At 39.6% G+C, this 19,194-nt stretch overlaps 1 protein-coding gene across 1 annotated transcript in view; it reads left to right on the top strand.

Moving 5' to 3' along the window:
• The window catches only part of LOC134219099 (glucose dehydrogenase [FAD, quinone]), a 102,280-nt gene that overhangs the window by 53,226 nt on the left and 29,860 nt on the right, over positions 1–19,194 (top strand). Inside the window, exon 2 of the mRNA XM_062697793.1 lies at positions 13,390–13,720. Within this exon, the coding sequence (XP_062553777.1) occupies positions 13,390–13,720 (331 nt within the window). The remainder of the gene's footprint in view (positions 1–13,389; positions 13,721–19,194) is intronic.

A 19,194-nucleotide genomic window follows, 5' to 3' on the forward strand; every position in this document is an offset into this window, starting at 1 on the left:
TTCTTTGAATGCTTTATACAGCTCATGATTCATGCGTCTGCACCACACATCATTTTCTAGTTTCCCTCCGAGTATTGTACGCAGCAGCACTTTTCGCACTTTTGACGTCCATGCTTCAAGTCCATAAAGGGCCACTGGTAGAATCAGAGTTTTGTATAGAACAAATTTTGTTTCCGTCTGCATGTTGCGGGAAGTGATCCGCAAAAGGCTCTATTCGCAGCAGTAATACGTCTTTCCACTTCACGGGAAACGTCATTGTCACATGTCACAAACGTTCCAAGGTAAACAAATTCTTCAACAACTTCATACACATCCCCATCAAGCACTACCTCAGCACCAACACCACTAGGACGTTCCTCTATCTCTGCATGTCACCCTGTACTTTGTCTTGGTAGAGTTAATGGTTAAGCATATCCTCGCCGTCTCCCTCTTCAGTGGGACAAAAGTCTCCACTACTGCTCTGTGATCGATTCCTATAAGGTCGATGTCGTCCGCAAAGCCCAGGAGCATATGCGACCGTGTGATGATAGTGCCGTTCCTCTGCACGCCAGATCTCCTAATAGCGCCTTCGAGTGAAATGTTGAACAATAAATTCGAAAGTACATCACCCTGCATCAATCCGTCTAAGGTCACAAACGAGGTTGACACTTCGTCTGCAATCCGATTACTTGGTTTCGAGCCATCCAGTGTTGTACGTATCAGTCTAATCTGTCTCGCCGGAAAACCATGTTTGGACATTATTTGCCACTGCTCATTTCGTTTCACTGAATCGTACGCTGCTTTGAAATCCATTAACAGATGGTGATTCTGCAAGAATTTATCAAGGATCATCCGTAGCCTAAACATCTGATCCGTCGTTGATCGGCCCTCACGGAAACCTGTCTGTTATTCGCCAACGAAGGATCTCAAGCGATCTTAGTCTATTAAACAGGATACGCGACAGAACTTTGTATGCCGAGTTCAGAAGGGTGCACCCTCTGTAATTGGCACACTCTACTCTGTGCCATTTCTTATAGATTGGTCATATGAGGCCATCCAAACAGCCGGTAGGCAGTTCTTCATCCTCCCATATTTTCTGGATAATGTGGTGGATTCATTGATGCAGCTGCTCGCTTCCGTATTTGAAAAGCTCGACCGTGATCTCGCCCTTCCCTGCAGCTTTACTGTTTTTCAGCTCCCAGGATCCCAACACGTGCAGGTTCATTCAAAGTTCTCACGTTTCAAGATCCGGCTTTCCAATCGTTGTCCTTTATTCGTTGTCAGGTCTGTTGCCGTTGTATCAATCCGTTTGCTCTGCTTTTGCCTTTCTTGGAAACTGTAGAATCTTCGGTAGGCTACCTTGCCAGGGTTGCGCTACCTACATCGCGTTGAAGGGGCTGCTGACACGATGCAACATGGTGTGCACAGTTTAGTTTAGAGTCCCTCGCAAGCTGTAAATGTATCAGCATGTAGATGGCTAGTAAGCACGAGCAGGTGATACTTTTTCAAAATCATATTTGTTGTAGAAAAAAAATTAAGCATTCAATGATGAAAATGATGACGATTTGATGATTGTTTGTGCTTCCCGTGTCACCTTAAGCTGCGTGCACGTCACGTCCACGCAAGGTATCCAACATCAAATGAGGTAATACACCCGTATACGTGTGCATGACTACATTTGATGCTGGGTACTTTGCGTGGACACGGCGCACAGTGCTGTGCCCCTTGGACAAAAATGGAAAAATCAGCCGGATGACATACAGCTATGCTTCTGGCTCCAGCATAAAATTCACGTTATTATTTTGTTGTGGGCGTTATTTTCTGATACAATATTGTCACCAAATATTCAAATTTGTTTTGCACCGTACTAACCGTGTTGTGTTGAATGACGGTCTTATTACAATTGAATTGAAAATCGAACACATTTTTCACGGCACGGAATACGTGGTACATAACGAAAATAGTAATAAATTCATTCAAATCGCTTAACAACAATTACTCCATCACAGAAAATTAGTCCCGAAATGATGTTTTTGTTTACTAATTTTGAATTGTCAGTGGGGCCCACCGCGCGCTAACCCCAGAGATGTTAGCCACCATTTTTTCCCATTGGAGAGATAAGCGATGACAGTAGGGTGGGAAAAATCGACTCTCGTATTTAGTCGAATCAAGTAAACCATGATATTAACATATGTTTCAATTATGCTGTATGCGCATTAGTATCTTTGTGAGGTCACTGGGACGATCAAAACAACTCGTGTTTGTAAACATTTCTATCGCTGAAAGTGGATGATTTATCACCTGTTGGTGAAAAGCATCTTTTTCATTGCCTAAATTTTCGAACTGTACCTTTCACGATGAAAATCGATATGGAAAGCGTAAAATCAAGTAAGTAAGATCCAATTAAATGTGTTTCAGTGGGACATATTTCGATCATTGTGATAAGTGAAGCCTCCAAGTCTTAGGCATGACGTTATATAGGAATAAATAATCTACAACTTAAAACAGCTTTTTAAAAAAAGTACATCAAAACACATCTCTGAAAATCGCACCAGATCTCACTTATAGTATTGTTAAGAGAATGGAAGTGATTCCAGCTGCTCTTACTTGCTCTATTAATAGCTGTTAACGAATTTCTAGATGATATAGACAAACAATAGCTTTCCGTTTATCCGTCCTAACGAAAAGCTCGTGTGTTGAAGTTTCTGTCTGATTTATATAATCCAAAAGATTTCTCCGAGGAACTTGAGAAAGAACTAAAGCAGTTTTGCAAAATCTTTTGTTTGAGAATTGATCAAAAATGGTTAAAGAGCTTTCGATCATCCGAGAAATTCGAGAAGCAAAACTCTCTGATTGTCTTCGTTGGTAGGTCTTCCTCGCAATCCGGAAACAAATATTGAAGGAATTGCAGAGTCTTCATTCAACATCGCGAGAAATCCAATTGGCCAAACAATGACAAATACGGTTCGTATTAGATCGCTTGGGCCAAGTAGGAACGTGTGAATTGTTGCGTGAAAAATTCCAATAAGTAGCGCCAATTTGCAGGAATATCTGAAAAATGCCACTGATCGCTAGAACTGTCTCCGAACGCCGAACAACATATGAGCAGGTTGAAATCGCTGTTATTTTGCCTGTTTGGTAAGATAGTTCACACGCTATCAGCCAAGCCGTTCCTGGGTGGACGTTAGGTAAAATAACAGTGATTTCCATTTCGTGTTGTTCTTCAATGGCCCTCTGCTTACGTTTCAACTTCTATTCAATTTTCATACTTGTCGCTCACTTGCGATAACTTTCAATTCTGTGCTTCATCGTGCTTTGTAAACATGCTCCCTTCCACTTTGAGCTTAGGTAGTTCGATCTCACCGATAAAAGCCAATGAAAATCAATCAATAAGTTTCTCGCGGTGATGAAACCTCATAAACATTATCATATCACATATGTTTCGTAAAAAGATCCTGGTTCTTTGAGGCATATCGTAAAATCTGGCGTTTACGGCATTTATGCAATTATCTGTTACACATAAGTCAATTACGCAAATAGTAGTTTTTATCATAAGTGACAATTTTCCCAAAATGATCTCGATTATACGAAGCGTATTATATGTAATGAAATTTGGCGTTTACGCCACTAATGCAATTATCAATTTAACGTAGGTCAATAATGCAAATAGTAGAAAAACTAGTTTACAATCATTTTCCCAAAGACACCATTGAGTTAAAACGTGTAGAATGTAAGTTATGATTTTTGTCCCGTAGTTCCATAGGTTCGAAGCACTGTGCGGCGTGCACGCAGAATGAAAAGCGCTACGTGGACATAGGTCCAAAATCTGTATCCATGCTTCACCAAAGCAACCGTGTACCGTTTAAGGTCACTTCTCACAGAATCCAAGTTTGAAAGTACTAATGTTTTCGGGGTCACATCTATCACACTCGATACAGAAGCAAGCAACGTACAACTGTCATTTTTACTATTTCACGCATGCTGCGACGCAGCAAAGCTAAATCAACATAAATGACAGTTGTGCGCCGCATCCGTAACGAGTGGTGTGCCCCCGAAAACCCGAGCACTTTGAAACTTGGATTCCGTGAGGAGTGTCCTTAAAGCGTACTAGCCCAAGTCCTGGTATTGGGTGGTGTGACATTTTGATAACTCACCCAACCAACTCCATCTCTTACCGAATACTTCAACCTTTTGCATCCTTTTATTTATTTGTATTCGTAAAATCTAACTTACTCTACACGACTTATTGCTGGATAGTAGATAGAAGTAGACCTGATACGTCGGCTTTCCGCAACATTACGAACGACATAAGCGATAATACGACTCGATATAATCGGCAACGATCTAGATGACGAACAAAGGATCACGATTGGAAACTTGGAACATGGAACTGAAAGTCGCTAGGTTTCGTAGGCTTGCGATAAGATACTCGACATCGCGTCGTTGCAATGTAGGGAATTTGCTGGAGAAAGTAAGGAAAAGCGGGCATCAATCGCCTACCTACCTACCAAAGCTGTGATGTCTCCTAAGAGCTGAGAATCTGCTTCAAAGTGCGTCAAGGTGCGATTGGATAGAATCCAATTACGGTATGGATGTGCGAGCTGAGGTAAGGCCGTTTCTTCAGCATCATGAATGTGCACTGCCTATGCGAAGGGCGACCCGAATACGAGAAGGAAGAGGAGGGGGGGGGGGAATGTATAGACTGGTGATCGGGTATCGAATCAACGACCGACGATACATAAACTTTGCAGTTTTCCGCGGAATGGTGACGTTTGCAAGACAGATAATTGCTTTTAATAAATTTCCCATGAAAGGTTCGCTAGGTACTTTTTCACTGTTTGGTGGCACCGACTTCCCGGCCAAGCACACGCATCGATGTAGCCACTTTTCGCTCGGTTTTCCTTATTAGCTTTGTAGCTTCTTGGGTCATCTTCCGTCTGAAACCGGGTTTTCTTCCGATGCTCTAATTGTTGTCTAATAGTGCCAAGATATTGTAGATTGCGCAACGCACGTATCCGGCGTCCACAAGTGCCGCACGATATCTGTTTTCGTGCACACTTCTGAACGGAGTTGCTTCATTATTTTGCCATCACGGTTAGAGTTCGACTGATGAAGCTGTCAAAATTTGTCTGCTGACTTATGGGTTACTTTGATTGATGCTACATGGGTAGTTTCGTCAATGCGGGTGAAGGTAAACCCATGTTCTCAATCGGCTATTTTTGTCCATTTTTTTTTAATGCAAACGTTACTCCGAAGCACTTTCTACTGTCGCAAGAATATCTACAAGACCACATGGAGATCACCTATCCAAGAAACGTAATATCAAATTGACCACGCTCTAATCGACGATAAATTCTTCTCCGACATCATGAACGTCAGCTCTTACCGCAGTGCGAATATTGAATCCAACCACTACCTGGTTGCAGAATGACTGCGCTCAAAGCTCTTGACGGCCTGCAACTCTCGTAAAAGTCGATCATCGCGGCTAAACATTGGGTGGCTTCAAGGAATTAACTCAAGAAAAAGTTTCCCTTGACTGCTATTCAGAGTTAGTTTATTCTCATGCGTACAAAAATGTGCTACTGAGACTCTTACTATACCAGCTCATAGCACATAAGAATCGAAGTGTGCTGAACAGTGAAGGGACGCATGAATTAAAGTGTCACATTGCGCGTGACTTGAATGTGACACTTAAGAAAATTCAAGTGCGCGTGGCTCACGCTCGTCGCCACGCGCTTTCTCATTCTTTAATTTAAAGTTTGTCATTCGTATTCCTGTTTTCATTAATTTACTAACACAAACTTTATGATGAAAACTAATGACATTGTGCTCTCAATCGTATATTTAAGTAAGTGAATTGCCTCAATCCGAAACCAACCTCCAATTCCCATATTGGGGTCATTGTGTGTTTGATTCAACCTTCCGGGATTCGCTTGATCCTGGATCGTTCGTGTAGTCCCGCCTTTGTTGTGAACGTGAAACGTGCTTTTTTCGGATCTATTTTACTTTATACAAAGGTGCGAATCCCCAAAAGTTAAATTAGGGTTTTCTTTTTCAAAAAATAATGAAAAAATAAAAAAAAAACTGATCAGTAAGTAAGTACTGAAATAAAAAAAGTTAAGTCTTGTACTTTGACTCCAACGTCCCACGATTATATGAATGGTGTTATATGGAAATGTAATGTAAGATAGTGTTTCTGGTTGAGGGTATTATCAGTTTTAAATCAAAACTGGCTAAGTTGCAAGAAACACAAATTGTGGTAAAAATGGAACAGCAGTTCGGATTTCCATCAAAACGTTAATCATTTTTAAATGATCGTACGACACAGTTCAAAAAAGTTTATCAACCCCGTGGAAAGTTGATGTCTATTATATACATACCATCAAAACTGGCGTAAAAAAACATTTACAAAAAATTACAATAATCTGCTGGATATGGCTCAGAGGTATTTGTAGATTTTAAAATATTTAAATGTGGTTAGAGCATATTCAGAGAACAATATATTTTAACTTTTTATTGATGTATACATTAACATATGTCACCATTATTGAATAATCTTCAAGACGATTTTTATGTTGCAATCATGTTATTGGCGGTATCAATTGACACCGACAAAGTTCTCCGTACATCAATACCGCAGAGGTGCAGGGGTGGTGTCAATATTTCGTCGGTTGAATTTGCTGCAGTATGATATGCATTTAGCTCGCCAAATCGATCTTAACATCGATGAGCATAACGTCCATGTCTAAGATGTGTTTTAATGTGTTAATGAACGGGGTTCGAATGCCGCGTCGTTATTTTCGATTGGTCTTAGGTTCTATGCAAAGCATGATGACGAAGCAGCAAGTCTATTTACGGTGAAAAGTGATGCACTAATGAAGGTGTATGGTTCGTAAAATACAAGAAACTCTTCAATCCAATCAATTACTACGGCGAACTTGTATATTGGAAGCATAAAAAGCATTTGAAATCGTTATTTGAAGAAGTAATTTCACGCACACACCTTTTGGACGATGTTTTCAATAACACAAACTATGTTAAAAAATGGGCGAAAATTACATCGCATGCGCTTCACATAAGGCACACAACAACTAGGCGGAGGCGCCTTATTGGGAAAGCGCATCACCTACTTCGTTCATATGCGAAAGCTTTAGACGCGTCTCATGCACCACCAACTGAAGCACGTGCACAGTAACAGCAGTGCTACTGATGCCATCCATGTGAATAATTTTTGCATCGCCTTCCCGTGACGCGCGCTTGTGATTCTTATACCGACGGAAACTTTCTGCTGTCCATAAGCGACTAATTTGCACTTTAAACAAAACTCGATTCGGCACAAGCTTCCTTTGTATAAAATGGTGGCTCTGAGAAGAACCGATTAGTTTCCAATAATGCGCCATCCAAATCACTAACAACAACCACTCAATTGTTAGGATCGACAAGTAAATTGTGGATTGAGAGCTGTTTCCATTGATTGCAAGTCGTGGGTGCTTTAGATGCCACCGCGCTGTGCTCCAAACGTCATCGCACCGAAACAAGCATCCGATAGTCTGAATTCCGAATGTTGCGAGAAAGTTCCACTTGAGAGCTGCTGATGCTGGCGACGGCGACTACACGACCCACACCGTCGGTGGGAATAAAATTTGCAGTGCATGGGAGCAGCGCGGTGGAGTACATTTCTGCAACGGTGATATCTGAAGTACCCTCGACTGGCAATCAGTGAAAGCATCTCTCAAGCCACAATATTTTTGCAAATCCAAACTATCTAGTAGTTTTCTGTTAGCTGTTAGTGATTTGAAAAGCGCATTATTGGGAATAAATTGGTTCTTCTCGGGACCAACATTCAATACAAAGGAAGTTTGAGCCGAGACGAGTTTTATTCATAGTGCATATTATTCGCTAGATGACGGCAGAAAGTTATTGACAAATGGATGACAATAATCTCAGAAATGTGAAATTTGATCTCAAGAAACTGATTTGGTTTTGTTGTTGTTAGACTGGTAAAGCGGAAAATAATGCGGTTCTTTCCAGAGCCACAATTTTATAGAAGAGAAGGTTGAACCGAGACAAATTTTCTCCAAAGGTAATTCAAAAAAGCTGCTTTTAAGCGTGCGAGCCATTTCGTTTGCTAAATTCGGACTATCGTTTCTGGTTTCTCCTGACATGGCAGCAGCGCGGTGGAGTACATTTCTGCATGCAAAGAAATGTTTACAGTCTATCGCTCTAAAGCGCGCTAGTGATTATCTGCCGACGAAAACTTTCTGCTGCCACTAAGCAATTATGATTTGCACATTGATGAAAGTTTGTCTTAGTTCAATCTTCTATAACAATGTGGTTCTGGAAAGAGCCGAATTATTTTCCGCCTTACCAGTCTAACAACAAAACAAAATCAAATCAGAATCTTGAGATCAAATTTTACATTACTGATACTGTTGTCATCCATGCGAATAAATATTTTCAGCGTCTCCATATGACGCGCGCTTTTAATTCTGCAACGGACGGCAACTTTCTGTGGTCTTTGAACTTTGAACCAAATTCTTCCATGCTTAACCACCGACGAACCGAAGTGTCACCACATAGAAACTAATTGATATTTGCTGCCCACGAACACTACCGCCATCCTTATGATGGAAATTTGTTTCTGCTCAACTTTTTCTTCTTTAAAATTGAGGTTCTGAAAAGGACCGGTTTATATTCAAAAATGCGCCTTCACAATTAACTGCAACAAAACCAGATCCAGAACCATGCGAGAAAACTGGAGTGCCGCTGACGCCGACGATAGCCTCACGATAATTTGCCGCTCAATCGCTACAGATACAGAAACTACTGTCATTGATGCTGAGACTGCTAGCAATGCCATCGTTCTGTCCGCTCTCCGTGACTACTCGCCGTGGATCATCGAGCAGAAATGACGGGCGAGGCGAGTCATGTGCCTTTTTATACCCAGAGAAAATGAAACGGTGGGTCAAAATGCCCGTAACTTTTATGATTCTGATGTCCGTGTTAGGAATACATGAACGGGATTAGTTGGTTCTGATATTTTTACTGGATAGGACAAGAATCGAAATTTCCAATAGCTTATCGTAAATAATCAAAACTTTCAATGAAATTGACAATTTGCTGGAGAGTTTCCGAGTTGATTGATATATAAATCTCAAAAATTCATCTTACATGATTTCATGATGGTCCCCAATTTTAGATTTTGATGTGACAACCAGTACCTTCGAGCAAGACGCTGTCCAATAACATTTTTAATGAACATTAAACGCTTTTAAAGAAGGGGTAATCTATGGAAAAATGCTCAGTTTTATTGCTTTTTTATACTTCTTTATGGAAATTTTCATGTTTCGTGGTTGTACCGAAAGGTTACATGATTGCTTCAAAAAAGAACTTTTGATAGAAGGCCCGGAGATCCATAGAGTTATATACCGATCGACTCAGCTCGACGAACCGAGGTGATGTCTGTATGTGTGTATGTGAACAAATTTTGTAGACACACTTTTTGGAGCTTAGCATTATCCGATTTACTCGCAACAAGTTGAATTCGACGGAGAATGCAATGCAATTGTTTGCTAGTGAAAATTGGCGCGATCGGACATTGCATCTCGGGATTATTGGCAAAATCATAAATCTTTTTTTTTGCAGTTTAATCAATGCAAAATGTGATCTATTACCCTAAAGAGTTTTTTTTTACCTTTTTTATGTGATTTTTTTCAAAATATTTTATAATGCACGAGAAAGGCTTCATCACTCCTAGGTGCTAGGTGCTAGGCTTCCTTTTGTTGAGGTTTTTAGCCCTAGGTTGGTTCATTTCAGTGCTAAATTATGCTTGTTTTGTAGAAAATTCTTAATTTTTTGTGGAAATTTTATATTATTTTATTGCTCATACCCTGATTTCTTTATTTCTTAATTTTTCATGGAAAATTTCTAACTTTTGAAGGGAGTTTTTATTTTCTTTTTCGTTCTAATTGTAGAAGACGGCTTCTCGTATATGGTAGCGAATTTCATTGGTCAAGTCAACCAATGAAACGATTGCATACCACACCAGTTTTTGAACGGTTTCTATTTGTGCGATCCAACTGGTTTGAAAAGGACACCGCATAACGGCATACCATTCCAATAAAAATCGCACAAGTGTGTAGTAAAGTGATCATAGGCATATCGGATCTCTGAACTCATCAGCGACTTTAAACATAAACCATGTGAGGACTCGGAATGCGAGACACAAGAGTCCTTAAGATGCTAAACCCGAATGCGTGTATGTCTGTCGAAACTTCTAAGCAGGTTTTTGGAGCACAAAACCATATTTTGTAAATGATATCTACGTCAAACATTTTACTATTTTAACCAGTTTCGTGCCGTGTACGAAGGAGTTGACCAGTTTCGAAACGGTAACTACCCAAAACAATCACTTGAAGTGGTTGAATAAAAATGATAGTTGCCAAAATAATGACATGATATTCATTCAGAATCAGTATAAGGAGATCCATTTTGCGTAACTTTACTATCAGAAACTTTACAACCTGCCATTCTAAGTCCACGGTCTGTGAAAAACAAGAATAAATCAACTGCAGCAAGTTCGTGGATATAGAGCTCTTCGAATAGAAGCCGTGCTGTTCTATGTTGATGTAGTAGTAGTAAAATTCTTCTTTAGTTCTTGCAATACGCAAACAAGCAATCGTTCTATTTTTTTTTCAAATAACTTGAAGCTTGAAAACAAGGAAGTAATGCCCCGATGGTTTGCAATATCACGTTTGTCTCCTCTTTGTGAAACAAAAAAAAATATAAAGTAACTTTTCCAGTTTATTTTTTTGTGCACACTTCGCTGCATAGCATTGCTATCGAGTGATGTAGAACGTCTGCACATTGTTTTAGCATGGATTGGGTGATTTTATCGGGAGCTGAAGTGAAAAAAAGTTTCAAATTCCGCGTTGCTACTATTACCGTGTCAGCTGTAATTCGGCAAAGGTCAATGTTGAAAGTATGGCTTAGCATCTCAACGGTTGAATAATCAATTTGTGCCTCCGATGCGGAAAATTCATTCAATGATCCTCTCAATAAAAATCGATCGGCAAAATAATGCTATAGCGTGTCGGGACTAATCAACAGGTGAAAGCAAGGTTTTCTCAGCTATTTTATGAACTATGTCTTGGTTATGGATCTTGTGAAGTTGTGAAAGAAAGTAAATCACAAATAGAACATAGGTAGATAGACACAACGTTAAAAGTGGATGGATGATCCTAGACCACTAAGTCCGTCATTATGATAAGCCAAATCTTATTCACCAAATCAAAACAATTATGAAAGCTCGTAATGTTATTCAGTCATTTATCCATCATTTTTGTTTTGACTCACAAGTTTGTGCAGACCTTGATACAATTTTTGGAAAGTACTTTTTGTGTTCTTGAGAATTTTTGAATCCGAGAACCTTGATCGGCGAGATTCCTACTTTTGCTTTCGTCGTTAAACATTCGAATCAAAAAGTAAAAGTCAACTGTAAAGCCTGCCGTTTCTTCCTTACATGTTGACTGCATTGTACCTACAAACCGTCACTACTACAGTATTTTACCTGCGTACCACAGTTACTTTAACTGTCAATCTAGTGGAACTGGTCCTCCGCGTCTGAATGACCTACATGGTTAAACTTGAAAACAAATGTCGGCATCCAGTCAAGCCCCCTCTCCTGTTGCAGTTTACTGCATCAGCAATGTCACAGAGTGCACCAACTGCAAGTGCTTCACCGAGGTGGCCAGCAGTAAGGCTAAAACTCGTTTCTGTCAATTATTTTGCCCATCGTTCTTTGCTCCGTATGGGTTGGGCATCCTTTTACACCAAAACACGATCGCCGAGACTAAGGCAGGCTTGTCGAAGAATATGATACGCAAAGTGTTTCACACGTGCTGCGATTGCAACGACAACGCACCGCAACCATGAGCGGTGCTCGCTGAGGTAACACGAATTAACTCATCGCTTCCAGCAATTTCCTCCGACCGGTCTTGCGCCGACCTTGGCTGAGAAAGATCACCCCTGAAACCCTTGGATGCGGGGTGTTGATTCGGCTAATCAGTGCGTGAACAATAATTTCGCTGGACCGCCTTCCGGCAAACGCGACGGCGATGAACTCACTTGGCACCGGCAACTAAGTGTAGCCAGCCACTCACGTAGCTAACCGATTGCGGCGTTTTTGTTTGTTTGTTGTTTGCTTTGATTTCAGCTCGTTGGAAGCAAGAGACCAGTAGGTGCTAAACTGCAATTTTCGAGATGTTTTTGCTTTGTTCAGATTTTGCAACGAATCTTTCTTCCCTCAGCACCATATCTAAAAAAGTTTGGTTTATTCTATATCAGATTTGAAGTTTCCATATTAGTCATACCATATCGACCTTTGTCTAAGGCGAATTACTCATAAATAATATACTATAGCATTGGTCCCATATATCGCATATGTGGCTCGCATGGTCGGCTGGGCTGAGGATCACTGTGCGATACTAACTTGGTGTTATTCTGTCGCGATCGCGTTTAGTCACTGATCGATTAACCACACCGGCAGTCTTAAGATTTCATTGTCATGTATGCGAATTAATACCCACCTAAACAAATCGAAAGCGACAGTTGGTGATCGCGATCGAAGCGCCATGATAGAGCGCAGTTTGATTCCAATTAACCTTAACCTCCGTTGGTGCTGGCCGAGGTGTTACTGGCTGGGACGGTATGGGCATGGATACTTCTGACCTGTCGTCGCCCGTTGATTTTAGTAAGGCGGGCTTAGATAATCATAATACTAATGGCGAGCAAGCTTCTGTTTTGAAATTAATTCATGATGAATATGAAGTCTGGTTGTTTATTGATATACAGTGAACTCTTTCTCAATTGATGTACAGCGTTATGTTTTCAGGTTCGAACTTTGATATCCTTTTACTTTTAGAGTTCTTTTTACATAAGGATTCAAAAGTGTTTCTAAAATACGATGTAAAGAACTTCACTGTATGTTAAATGTTTATTGCTTGGCATGGCCTCAGTTACAAATTTGGCAGAACACAAGACTGATTTTTTTAAAAAAGGCATTTAGGAAGGAGGATTCAATGTCTTGGATTATTTGAGTCATTCTGATGAATGGATGAAAATGAAGGTCATGTAGAGCTATAATGAATTATTCAATGTTCTGTATTATGGATGTTATATATTCGCGCACATTGTTCAGTGCAAAATAGAAGAGCATATATTTTTAATCTCTTATTTTGATAATTGCTATAAAGACGACTTGTTGATCGATATCTAATAAACTTACCATTGTGTTAAAATGGACATAAAACCATTATATGATAAGTGATTTTGTTTTAAGGTTTTCTGATGATAAAGCATTTTATATTGATTAACACGTACTAATTTCTCGATAAAATCTTTTTCTTTCAGATGAGCGTTCTCCTTTTCCTTCTTCTACTGCTGCCTTTGATGAATGGAATGATTCCGCCAGTGCAAATTGCCGTTCAAGGAAACTTCTTTGAAATGCTTTTTGACGAGACGAGCATTTTTCTGCGAAACGGTACGGTGAAACGCATCCCAGATACTAAACACTTCCTGAAGGAGTATGACTTCATTGTAATTGGTGCCGGGTCGGCGGGTTCGGTGGTTGCGAACCGGCTCTCGGAAATCAAAGATTGGAATGTGTTGCTACTGGAAGCTGGCAAGGACGAGAATATGCTGACTGATGTTCCATTGACGGCTGGCTTAACGACACTTACAGGTGGGTTGTGTACAAGTTTTATTTTTGCTTTTACCTAGAAATACAGAGGGCTGGGGTAATATTTATTTATTTATTATTAAATTCATCTGATACACCCATTCTAAGATTGTTAGATTTTCTAACAATTCTGTATTAGAATCTAACAAAAGCTGTATAAAACTGGACATATGCGAGATTGTTAGATTCTTATACAAAACATGTAAGCTCTCAAACAAATAATGTTAGAAAAGCTTACAAAATTGTTAGATTCTTATACAATACTTGTATAAGAATCTAACAATTTCGCATATGCCCAGTTCTTATACAGGTTTTGGTAGATTCTTATACAGAACTGTTAGAAAATCTAACATCCGCTGGTTGGGTGTAATGTTATCTGCCTTGATCAATACATATCTTAAAACTATCGACCAAAACTCATTCGAATCAGAATTTGGACTGAACCAAATGACCTTTTTCCCAAAATCACAGCTAATCTACATTACACGAGAAAGGCAGATCAATTTTTTAAACAAAAAAAAAAGTTGTTCGTATGGATCGCAGCATGCCATGCGCGCGGATGGTTGCTTTTAAATTTGCTGTCACGTTTTTGTTTGTTCGTGCAAGAATTAGATTCGGCTGGAGTTTATATTTTGCAAATGTACTAGAATAATAAATTTAAGTGATCTGAAGTTTGAAATTTACGCGTCTGGTTATCTTTTATAAAGTGTATTTTTTGAGTGCGCGAAGTCGTTTGTGTAGTTGGTATACGGGGATATCTTTGGGGAAATATGTGTGGTTCTGTGATAATATCAGAAATACATGGATTAATAACGAATATCTCAGAACAGCTCTGGAAAAGTGAAGTGAATTGTTCTTGAGAATAGAAGTGATCTTCGCTTCCACAATTCATTCATCCGGAATTGGATCAATTTGGTGAAATTGTTTCAATATGGTTTCTATATGAAACTAAATTCGCGTTGGATTTAAAAATCCGAAAGTTTGTTTATGGATCCATTATCCAAATGATAATGGTAGCAAAAACAGGCGGGGCTTATTGCAAGTGAAAGTGATCTCGGGCTGGACGTGAGTTACCAGGCAGTCTGAAATGGGTAGCTGGAGCTGCAGTAGATCTAACACCTTCTAATTCCCGGGTTAATGCTGACTTTATTGCAGACAGCATTTTTTCCATAATACCACTGCCGGACAGTGGGGGTTAGATTGAAAATAAACAAAAAAAAAAGTTGTTCGTATGGTCGACTGGCCGAATCATATGCAATCAATTGATCCACATTAATGTTTACAGGGAACGAATAAGAAAGAGATTTTAAAATATGAATAGATTTATTTCTTCTTGAACGTTTTTCACAATTGCAGAATTTTTTTAAATGCTGGACACCTTTATAATAAAGAATTATAAAAAACTCAATTACAATACATCCAGGTTTTTTTACAAGGTTTTTTTGCGAGTTTTTATTACACGGATTTTCGAATTAACGAGGTTTTGCCTTTCTCGTACAAGAAAGTTGTACCGAAAGACTATATGATTGATTCAAAAAAGAACTTTTGATACAATCGGCCGGAAACCATTCCAAGAATTCCACCAGGAGTTACTTCAGAAATTCCTCCGGGAGTTCCTCTTCAAAGAAAATTCTCCAGAAGTTCCTCAAAGGAATTCCTTCATAAGATCCTCAAAGGAATTCCTCAGGAAGTTCCTGAAAGGTATTCCTCCGGAAGTTAAACAAAAGAATTCCTCCGAAATTCTTCGAAGGAAACTAACAAACCTTGGAAGCTGATTATTAAACCAAAACTAGTTTTTTACAGCTAAAAAACTAACTTAGTCAGCTTAAATTGTTTGTTTGGAATTCCTCTGGAAGTTCCTCAAAGTAATTCCTCCGGAAATCCCTTAAAGCGATTCCTCCGAAAGTTCCTCAAAGAAATACCTCCGGAAGTTCCTCAAAGGATTTCCTTCGGATTTTTCTCTAAGGACTCTGGAAATTCCTCAAAGAAATTCCTCAAGTTCCTCGAAGGATGTTTTCCGGAAGTTCCTTAAAGGATTTGTTCTGGAAGTTCCTCAAAAATTACTCCTCCGGTAGATCCTTCAGGAAATCCTCCAAAAGATCGTTCAGGAATGCTTACCGAAGTTCCTCCAGGAATTGCTCCGGGAGCTCCTTCAGGAATTTTTCCGGGAGCTCCTCAAGAATTTCTTCCGGGAGCTCCTCAAGAATTTCTTCCGGGTGTTCCTCAAAGAAATTTCTTCAGAAGTTCCTCGAAAGGAATTCCTCTGAAAGTTCCTCAAAGGAATTCCTTCTGAAGTTTAGCAAAGGTACTCCTCCAGAAGATCCTCAAGGAATTTCTCCGGAAGTTCCTCGAGGAATTCCTCCAGAAGTTCCTCGAAAGGAATCAAGGATTTTTTTTCTGAAGCTCCTCAAAGGTTTTCCTCCAAAAAATCCGCAAGGAATTTCTCCGGAAGTTCCTCAAGGAATTTCTCCAGAAGTTCCTTCCAGGAATTCCTCCAGAAGTTCCTTCAGGGAATCCCTCCAGAAGTTCCTTCAGGAATCCCTCCAGAAGTTTCACCAGGAATTCCTCCGGTAATTTTTCCAGGATTTTTTCCGAAAATTCCTACAGGAATTCCCCGGTAGTTCCTACACGAATTCCTCCGCAAGTTCCTCCGGAAGTTCCTCCAGGAAATCCTCTGTAACATACTCCAAGAAAGCATCCGGAAGTTCATCCAGGAAATCCTCCGGAAGATTCTCCAGGAAATCCTCCGGAAGATTCTCCAGGAAAGCCTCCGGAAGCTCCTCTAGGAATTTCTCTGGAAGTTCCTTCAGAAATTCCTCCGGGAGTTCCTCAAGTATTTTCTTCGAGTGTTCCTCAAAGAAATTCCTCCAGAAGTTCCTCGAAGGAATTCTTCCAACAGTTCCTTCCTTCCGGAAGGTTTACAAAGAAATTCCTTTGGATGTTCTACTAAAGACATCGTTCGGAAGCTCCTCAAAGGAATTCCTCAAGAATTTTCTCCGGAAGTTTCTCAAAGGAATTACTTCGAAAGTTCTTCTAGGAATTCCTCCGGAAGTACCTCCAGGGATTTCATCGCAGTTTCTTAAGAAATTATCTTATAAGGCAGAAGCGGTAGCCACTAGACCACCGAGCTCGTCTAGATTGAGCAAAGATTGCTAAGCGCACAAAAAATCTAGCGTACGCGAGTCTCCCGAAGCTTGTGTACCACACTTGTGCCAGCTCATGCGCAATTTCCCATGGCAAACCTTTGCAAACAACAGCGAAGGTCCGTAAAACAGCTTGGGCGGAAAAATTTTCATCAATAAATAATATAGTCGCCTAAGTAACGCAAGCTATGCATTCCGGTGCATTCCTAACGCATGAGATAAGTCTCATGAGACGTACATTGAGACACGCTTACTCAGCTATTTTTTGCCAAGCTAGCTTCTCTCGTCGCACCAAATCGATGCTACGTGCGCTTGTGTAGCTCATGGCACACTGTCTTATCCATGTTCAACGAGAATTTAGAGACTCTGCTAGAATTTAAAAAAAAGTTCCAAAAAATCGAGTTTTCAGTAAATATAAAATTTTCCCTAATTATGCAAAATTTCCATTAACGCAAGGAAGTTTTACAAAAACCAAAAGTTATTGGCATTATTTGTATTTTCTTGCCACGTAGGTTTTTCACATTTTAGCCTGAAATCATCTTCATGCTATACTTGTGAATAGGTCGCCATCCAATGATTTCGATTCATAGATTACTAGGAAATGAGAATAAATGCTGCTTGTTCAATTATCATATTATTTTTTGATGGCGGCAACGGCGAACAAAATCACCGGCGGTGAAGCACAGGTCTATCCGGAAGTCGGCCGTCTTGAATTATAAAATGGCGCCAAACACTGATTTCCGGCCACCACTCATCGAGTCCGTTTCGGCAATGCCCATATTGCATAGGTTTTCAGTCATTTTAGAAAACCGGAAGTTGGCCATCTTGAATTTCAAAATGCTGCCAAACACCAATTTCCGGCTTCCACTCACTGAGCCCAATCCGGTAATACACAGTTTCTAAGTTATTGTCAATCAAATAGACTGAGAAACTTTTCACTTATTAGTAAATTCTTCTTATTAGTAAAGTCTTTTCATTGAAAAGGATTTAACCAAAATTGTGTTACAAAATCGAATGCTTAAGCCAACAATTATTTGTAAGCCCCTAAACGAAAGAACTTGCTCATAATATCTCCAACAAAAATGCTATTTTTGATGTAATTTCGGCATTCCTTTCTTCAACATTATTTCGCCTTATTAACATCAGCCTAGAAATTGACTAACGTGGAGAAAAAACGCACAGTAATCTTGGGTAGTAGAAGTGTGATAATGGATATAACTGTTATATTTTGGAGGGTTTTCTAGCTAGCATTTGTAGAATCAAAACCGGGTTTTACTACTGTCCAGAATTTTTCAGATGTTCTTAAGAGTTCTTGGGAAATTAGTTTCTGACATTTTTTTTTTGTAAATATCTTAAATAATTCTTTAGGGACTACCTCCAGGTTTTTTCCTCAAAATTTCATTAATAATTCCCTAAATTCCTTCAGGAACTCATTCGAAAGTTATTTCAGGAATTCCTTCGGATACCATCTGGAATTTTATTCTCTCGAGAATTTCTTTAGTAATTCCTCCGGAATTTCTACCGACAATTCTTTCCAACATTCTAGAGCAAAATTTCAGAAGTTCCCTCAGAGCAAATGCTCTCAATCTTCTTCTTGAGAGGTACCCCTTCAAAATATAACAATCATTGAGGTACCTCCTATGTTTTTTTGCTGTAAATGAAAATAAGCGTAATTCATAAGATATATGGAAAATTTGCTTGATGAATGGCTCTCCATAAAGTTAACCGAAATTTTCATAAATCCGTGAAACTTCCGAATTCAAAATAAGTTCACACATTCATACAAGACTGGTATGACTATTGAAGGCTTCCGAATTTCTTGAAAATAGGATTCCACGCCTATCGAAACAAATCTTCCAAGCCTTTTCAAAGAAAGACAAAAGAAAAAAGGAAGAAAATTAAAAAAAAAACCTTAAAAATAGACTTGCTAGTCTCTTGAAAGAAAACATCTGGGCCTCTCAAAAGATAGCTTTCGGCGCTCTTCAAGGGAGTTTCTTGAAGGAGGTTTCCGAGCCTCTTGAAAGGAGCCTTCCGTGTCTCTTCAAAAAAGCTTTCCGAGCCTTTCAAAAGAAGGAGAAAAGAAAAATAAACAAGGAATATTTTAGAAAAAAGCTTATAAAAAGAGCCGTCCTCCGGCCCTTTGGAAGTAAGATTCTGAACTTTCAAAAATGAGGCTTCCGAGCCTCTTTAAAGGTGTCCTCCGAGCATATCTTAAAAAAGTTCTACAAACTGCTTAAATATGCTTTACAGAAGCGTAGAAGGATACTTCCAATCCTCTTGCAACAAAACAACCGAGTTTTTCGGAAGAAAGCGCTCATGTTTCTCAAATGGAGG

Source organism: Armigeres subalbatus, chromosome 3 (genome assembly GCF_024139115.2).
Source record: "Armigeres subalbatus isolate Guangzhou_Male chromosome 3, GZ_Asu_2, whole genome shotgun sequence".
Taxonomy (NCBI): Eukaryota; Metazoa; Arthropoda; class Insecta; order Diptera; family Culicidae; genus Armigeres; species Armigeres subalbatus.